We start from the raw sequence: 7260 nt of genomic DNA, 5'->3' as shown, positions 1-7260 counted from the left end.
TAGCCGTGCTCGTCCACCGCTCACACGTTGTCCCTGTGCGTGCAGGTGCACGTACTTACGCCCTCGGTCTGGGGAAGCCCATGGACAGCAGCACGTCCAGGCTGGAGCCGCATTTGATGGAGCCCGTCGGTTCTGTCGGAGCCTCCGCGGGAGGATTTTACTGTAGAAGTCCTCCTTGGCAGCCATGGTCCGCTGACTACGACCGGCACCAGAACCTGCGCCGGGGAGACGCTCCGGCTGGTGCAACGAGCCGCGGAGCGGAGAGGGCGGAGAACTGAGGCGCAGCCGCTCCTCCGCCCCCTGAGGAACCGACGAATGCAGCACCGACATGGAGCCCGTAACGCTTTCCCACTTCACCCCTCCAGAGCTCGGTTCTGGTTTTTCAAGCGGTTGACGGTTCCTGAGCCTGAACGTTGGTTTATACAGGGCCATAAGTTGTGTGCGCGCGCCGCGCGTGTGTGTGCGTGTAAAATCCATTCAGACGACATGAGCGGAGATAAATAATTATTTAATTGGAGAGCAACATTCATTCACTTCCTTATTGGGAAAGATTTGGTCCCGATGAGCTTCTCATGTGAGACATAAATGACAAAATAATAGATATAAATGATTCCTCTCAGGATTAAACCAGGTGGTTCCGTTCCAATCATCACCCCGGACTCATGGACCGGTGCCGGGTCCACTCCGCTGGGCCGCCTGGCGCTGGGTGGGCGGGTCGGCGTTGGCTGCGGGGTTCAAAGGCGTCAGGAGGCAGAAGACGCGCCCGGCCTCCTGGAAGGCCTGTCTCAGCGCCACCTAGTGGGTCGAACAGCCCGCGTCACTCACACACAGAACATCAGGAGAGGTCCGGAGACCCGCGGAGCCACTCTTACCAGCTGGGTGGGGTCCAGACACAGGCCCACCACGGCTCCTCCGCTGCCCGGCAGCTTCACCGCCGAGCCGAACTGTGAGACCCAACAAAATGTCTGACCCAACTCATCTGCTGTAGCCTGCAGACATTTAGCAGCACCGACCTTCTTCGCCAGCCGGACCATCTTCAGGTTCCCCGGCCCGAGACACTCGTCCGTGTAGACGGTCCTGAGGGAGAGATTCACGTGGGAGATGAAGGATTCCTCAAAGTCAAAGCAGCGGTTCTACCTGCGCAGCTCAAAGTTCTGGTCCATCAGCTGCGCCAGGGTGGTCCAGTCCCGGTTCTCCAGGGCGACCCTGGCTCGATCGGTGAGCTCAGCGAACGTCCTCATCGCCTCCACGACCAGAGTTCCCCTGTGAAAACACAGGTGTGGTCACGCATGCGTGCGATGGGAGGAGCCAAAGGAGGGCGCCGGTGTGGGCGGAGACCAGCCCCCCCCCCTCAGCCGGGTCAGAACTTTGGCAGGAGGACGAACCGCTGAGCCAGCGTTGCCTGATGTTGCTGTGGATGCGTCCGGAGTCGCTGGGGTCACTCAGGTAGGCCAGCCAGAACGGAGGCAGCGCCCCCATGTCCATGGACACGTAGCTCCCTGGTGGGTCGAGGACAGAACCGCATGTTTGGACCGAAAGTTCAGCGTTTACAGAGGAGCAGTGTCCCACCGTAGCCGTGCTCGTCCATCAGCGTCCTGCTGAAGTCCATGTAGACCAAACCTTCGTAGACCTGCGGAGGAGGAGAGGGTTGGTGCTTTAGCGACGCGACGCTAGCCCCCCCCGGCCCGGCCCCCCCGGCCCGGCCCGGCTCACCTGCACCACTCTGTCCTGAAGACCAGCCGTGATGAAGAGTTCATCGGTCTCCACGTTCAGGATGAAATTGGCTCGGATGGGCTTCGGGAGGTCCTGCAGGGAGGCAAACACGTGACCCCGCCCCCCGTTAGCTGCTCAGACGTGTCCCCCCCCCTCTGTTAGTTGCTCAGACGTGTCCCCGCCCCCCGTTAGCCGCTCAGACGTGTCCCCGCCCCTCTTTAGCCGCTCAGACGTGTCCCCGCCCCCTGGCGACTGTGGGTCACTCACGTTGTCTGTAATGCTGTAGAACTTCATGAGGCACTTGAGGGTGGCCGAGACGATGGCGCTGAGAAGGAAGGAAGCCTGAGTCTCCAGGTGAGGAAGCTCCAGAACGGTCTGAAATAGTCACTTACCTGCTCCCAGCGAGGCCCTTTATTAAAACAAGAGCAAAGGTCACCATGGGACAGAGGCCAGCGTGTTTAACGAGGTTCTGTTGCTACGTCAGACTCATCACGAAGGGAAGGCGAGCTCACCACCTGCCGAGGAATGTTGGTGTCGTATCTTAACGTGAAGTTCTGCTTCGTCAGTGCGATCCTGCAGGGAGACACCGGTCACTCCCGACTCTCCCGACAGAGGCGGAGCCACAAATGTTTCCCAGCTTAAATCGGGCCGATGCTCCCGACTCACCCTTGGTTGGAGCAGAACTGGTAGAACTTCTTACAGGTGGCCTGGAGCAGCCGCAGCCCCCCCAGGTACCTGCAGGAGGAGGTAACGAGAGGATGGGAGGGAGTGGCACGTGCACAGGCACGTGCACTGCTGGCGTACGCACCCTTCTTTCCTGCTGATGCAGAACAGATCCTGCAAGCTTCCGAAGGCCGTCGGATCGTTGAGCGGATGAGGCACCAACACCTGCAAAAGCCCAGGACGGCGTTTGGCACCGCAGCAAAGACCGATGTTCTGGTCGGACACGTGCACGTTACCAAAGCCGCACTCTCCACCAGAGTGACCTCGGCCCAGAAGTTGGAGACGCTCATGGCGATGGTTTTCCCATTGAACCCGTCCGAGGGATTTCCCATCAATCCCACTCTGAGGCAACACACGAGTGACCTTTAACCTCTGCTGGTCGGCGCTGACCAGGAGCAACAAGACCTGAGCTCCTACCTGGCGTAGGACCGGCACACGATCGGCTCGGCGGGATGGTCCCGCTTCTTGGTGGAGTAGTGTGTGAGCCACTTGGTGTAGTCTGGGAGGCCCTGAGGAGACGGAGATCAGGACACGGCGTCAGGACCGCGGCGTCCACGCATGACCGTGGTCATAACGATGATGATGATGATGACACCAACCACTTGTCCAATCAGCTGGAAGCCAGAGGGAAGTTTCATCCCGAACACCTCCAGCTGCCTGTGGTTAACGAGCCACTCCTGAGCAGAAACAGCCGTCAGTCACCAGCCGCTCATTAGCCGCCGCCGTGCTAAACACACCCAGAACTGTCCAGGCTCCGTCCGGCCGTCGGGTGCAGGCTGAGGAGTCGGACAGGTGGGACAGCGAGTTCCTTCGGATGCAGTAGAAGACGACGCTGGCCAGCCGAGATGCCGTCAGGCCTCCCTCGGGCTTCTCCAGGAACCGAGTGATCCTGCATGAACAGATTATGAGGATCGGGTGGTGGAGGGAGCGTTGATTTATGCTGCAAGGTGAGGCGCGGGCGCCCCCTGGTGGCCGCGCTGAGTAACATCCATGAGGCGCGGGCGCCCCCTGGTGGCCGTGCTGAGTAACATCCACACCGACATGAACATGGGGAAGAGGTGATGAGGAACCCGTCCGGGTCCAGGTGACCACAGAGATCACATGACGACTCTACTGGCGCCTCTTCCTTTGATCACATGACTCCTCTACTGGCGTCGCTTCCTTTGTTGCTCATAAGTTAAGAGGCATTTAAGTTCTTCTCCTGACCTTCCAGGTCCTCAGGGGGACATAATTATCATATTTATCCCCCCCAGTAGGTCAGTGATGTTTACACCTTTTTCTGTGGGTTATGCCCCCCCGCCCCTCTGCATCCGTTGCTGACCTCTGACCCCTCCTCCTCTGTTGACAGCCAAGATTTCCGCCCCCACTTCCTCCGCCCAGCCAACCATCAGAAAGGAGGTCCTGCTCCAGGTTTCCTCCTGTTACAGGGCAGCTTTACCTGCTGCTGGTGGGATCAGGCCCTGCGTAAGGAGCCGTTGTCCCGCTCACCTGTGGGTGTGGGGACACACCTCCACGATGCCCCTGGAGCTGCTGCTCTCACCTTCCTCCAGCTCATAGTAAATCATCAGCTCTCCAGGCTGCAGCACAGAAACATCCCATAATATTAAGCTGAACGACCTCCGTCAGGGGCAGAGAGGATGTTCACACCCCCCTCGGGTGCTCTCGAGGCTTCGGCCCCCTTTATTTCGACTCTCACCTTTGACCTGAAGAATCGGATCACCTGAGCAACGTCGAAGTTCTGGTCAGCACTGAGCATGTCACCTGCAATCTGCCAACACAAAGGTTCCCAGTGTAGCTGCAGCCTAGCAACCCGTCGCCGCCCCCCCGACCTGGACGACACGCACCACCATCACGTCGTCGTGCAGCGCCCGGCTGCGTATGACCAGCTCCAGGTCCGCCACCGCCCCCAGACGGTCCTCCAGCCTGGTGCTGCCGTCATTTACCACGTTTTCCACGGGGAAGTCGTTGGCTGTGGCCCAGCGCTCGTAGTGTTTGTACCTGCTCAGAGGAGAGGGGGGGGGGGGGAATGAGGAGCGACGGCCTGACCCTCGGTGACCACGCGGGAGGAACTCACTTGTCTGCGTTAGTGACCAGATACACGTCGGTGAACAACTGGCGCCTGAAGAAGAGTCAGATTCAGTTCAGCTCCAATTAGACAGAACAAGGAAGGATGTTCAGATGGGACGCACATGTTCACCGTTTCCCACCAGAAGTCAAGGATCTTCTTGCCTCCGATCCCAGGGAGCAGAGCCTTGGGAACCCCGGCCAGGTGGCCGTACAGCCCCGTGGTGTCGTTCTGGGAGGGGGGGCAAGAGGGACGAGTGCTCAGCAGCAGGGCCAAATCCAGACTAAGCTAAGAGGGGGAACCCCAGCAACCAGCATGCCTCTTCCCAGTGTGTGAAAACACCGCAAATGGAGTTTTTGTGCATTATGAAGTGACCATGGTAACGGAAGAGAACGGCCCTTATTCCGCCGCTGGCCGCTAGGGGCAGTGTTCTGTGTATACAAAGGTGAGAAGCTAAAAATGGCCTTTTACTAAACTCCAGCGACACAGTTTTTCACAAATAGATGCCGAAAACAGCAGTTAAACGTGAGGCTCCTGCAGCTGGCACCTCTAGGTGGGCTTGCTCACCGGAAAGTGCATTATTCAAAACTTTCAGGGTATTCTGAGCGAACCCGTTAGCCGTAGTTGTACATTTTTAAATTTCCGCGTTACCTTAATCTGCGTCTCCAGGACGGTGCCGTGGCCGGCTACTAATAAGATGCAGATCATTTCTGAAGCTTGCTCGCTTTGCTCCAGAGTTCCTTTGAAATGAACACGAGTGTTGTGAAATCAGCGCGATAAAAGCGAACCTTTGAGGCGGACTTCCGGAAAGACCTTTCAAAATTAAAGCTCCACCATAAATGTAATATCGACATAGAATCAAAATTTAAACACTTCAGTAGATTGAAGAAACAGTGAAATCTGCGGTAGAGGATTAGAGGAACTATGAAAAAGATTTTGTGGGGGGTTGTTGGAAAGGTGTTGAACAAACTTTAATTTAATTTGAGATTCAAGAACCGAAAAAGGCATTAACGACCATTAATATGTGCAGCCACCTGAATATAAATGTTTTCACTATATCCCGATTCCTCCTAAGCTTTCTGATCTTTTCGATATTTTCTTATCCTGTTTTCTATTTACTTGACGCGACTCTTTTATTGTTTATATAATTGTTCTAGATTTCCTGTATGGCGATTTTTTTAAATAAAGATTTTAAAAAAAAACCAGAACTCGCCGGAAATAGTTCATTTGTTTGGCGGAAGTGGTTCCCGATGCGTATGTGTGGACGAAAACGTTTGTCTGTATTCTCTAAAACTCTGCCCGCTCCCGAACGGAGTAATCTGAACTTTGTCTGAACTTTGTCTGAACTTTGTCCGTCGCTGTTTCCGGAGCCTGTTCGCGTCTCCAGGCCGACGGCAGCTTGTTCTGTGGGTGGTTGAAGCTCGTCCTGCCCGTTAGCGGCTGGTGTCGGTCATGGCGGCTCCAGGCGGGACGGTTCCTGTCGGGGATGTTGAAGAAGATGCGTCTCAGCTGCTTTTCCCTAAAGGTTCGTACGGTACCGGACGTCTGTCCTGATTCTGCGGCCTAACGGCTGATACCTTAGCACGGTGCTATGTGATGCTATGTGTCACGCTGCAGCTACGATATAAACCACTTATGTCCTTATCGACGTGGCCAGACGTCCTCCTTTTGCCCGGGCATAATATTATCACTTAATATTCGACTGAAACTTACTAAAGTAAAACACGTTTATATTTGCGTTTCTCCGGTGGCTCAGAGTAGCCACGCCCCCCGGCGGGTCTATTCCAGGACCCTGCTGGTGTCCAGGACAGTCCCGCTGGTGTCCTCCAGGACAGGGACTAACTTGCTGTCCTCGTTGTGCTGCAGAGTTCGAGAACGCAGAAACGCTGCTCAACTCGGAGGTCCACATGTTGCTGGAGCACCGGAAGCAGCAGAACGAGAGCGCTGAAGACGAGCAGGAACTCTCCGAGGTCTTCATGAAGACCCTGAACTACACGGCCCGATTCAGCCGCTTCAAGAACCGAGAGACCATCGCTGCCGTGCGCAGGTCAGGAGCAGGTCTGAGCAGGTTCTGTCAGTGTTCTGGTCTGTGGTTCTGATGTCCACTTCTTCTTCCTTCAGTCTCCTCCTGCAGAAAAAGCTCCACAAGTTTGAATTGGCCAGTTTAGCTAATTTGTGTCCTGAAGCTGCCGAAGAGGCCAAAGCCCTGATTCCCAGGTGAGGAACCTTTGTGGGCCGGGCCGGGCCTGACCGTAGGCACTCGGAACCGTGAAACTAAATGGATCTGATCAAATTTTCATTTTGTTTCACGTTAAAATTCTGTGGTGTTAAAGCGCCGATCGCTAACGTTAGCATGTGTCCCCAGTTTGGAGGGTCGGTTTGAGGACGATGAGCTGCAACAGATCCTGGATGACATCCAGACCAAGAGGAGCTTCCAGTACTGAGACCTGGACCAGGACAGAACCGGCTCATTGGGCCTCTTCTGCTTTGGTGTCAGCCGAGGATTCCACCGTACGTCTGAGACTTTGTGCTGTGATCCCAGATCACCACTGGGTCCAGGAGACGTTCAGAACATTCAGAGGGTTCCAGCCTCCATCTCCACTGGTTTATAGTGTCGATTCAAAGGTGCCGATGTATCGTTTAGTCTTGTTTTTGATATCAGAACGTTAATAAAACGCAGATTTAACCTGTTTTAAAGAATCTGACTTTCTTCTGGAGATCTGTGAACACGCTGCTGATCCTCATGGTCACTCTGTGGC

At 55.6% G+C, this 7260-nt stretch overlaps 2 protein-coding genes across 3 annotated transcripts; one reads left to right on the top strand and one right to left on the bottom strand.

Moving 5' to 3' along the window:
• Positions 1–941: 941 nt before the first annotated feature.
• Positions 942–3175, bottom strand: LOC130534959 (uncharacterized). Of its 2 annotated transcripts, XM_057049692.1 has the most exons (12): positions 3036–3175; positions 2854–2945; positions 2673–2778; positions 2522–2601; positions 2380–2448; positions 2226–2286; positions 2106–2122; positions 1981–2038; positions 1714–1806; positions 1570–1630; positions 1138–1499; positions 1005–1077 (listed from the first exon to the last, which is right to left on the bottom strand). In XM_057049692.1, exons 1-11 carry the CDS (start codon positions 3072–3074, stop codon positions 1225–1227), a joined length of 951 nt encoding a protein of 316 aa, XP_056905672.1. In that variant the 5' UTR covers positions 3075–3175; the 3' UTR covers positions 1005–1077; positions 1138–1224. The 2 variants fall into 2 exon arrangements, with proteins under 2 accessions (XP_056905671.1, XP_056905672.1); XM_057049691.1 differs by lacking the exon at positions 2106–2122 and having other exon boundaries at positions 942–1077; positions 1981–2055.
• A 2542-nt stretch (positions 3176–5717) lies between these two features.
• polr2d (RNA polymerase II subunit D) lies at positions 5718–7201 on the top strand. Its single transcript, XM_057049696.1, has 4 exons — positions 5718–6026; positions 6368–6548; positions 6623–6718; positions 6867–7201. The coding sequence occupies exons 1-4, from the start codon at positions 5954–5956 to the stop codon at positions 6943–6945; spliced, it is 429 nt and encodes a 142-aa protein (XP_056905676.1). The 5' UTR covers positions 5718–5953; the 3' UTR covers positions 6946–7201.
• Positions 7202–7260: the final 59 nt, after the last annotated feature.

Source organism: Takifugu flavidus, chromosome 12, assembly GCF_003711565.1.
Source record: "Takifugu flavidus isolate HTHZ2018 chromosome 12, ASM371156v2, whole genome shotgun sequence".
Classification (NCBI taxonomy): domain Eukaryota; kingdom Metazoa; phylum Chordata; class Actinopteri; order Tetraodontiformes; family Tetraodontidae; genus Takifugu; species Takifugu flavidus.
Note: the sequence above shows the minus strand (reverse complement) of the source record. Positions and strands in the feature narration are given on the sequence as shown.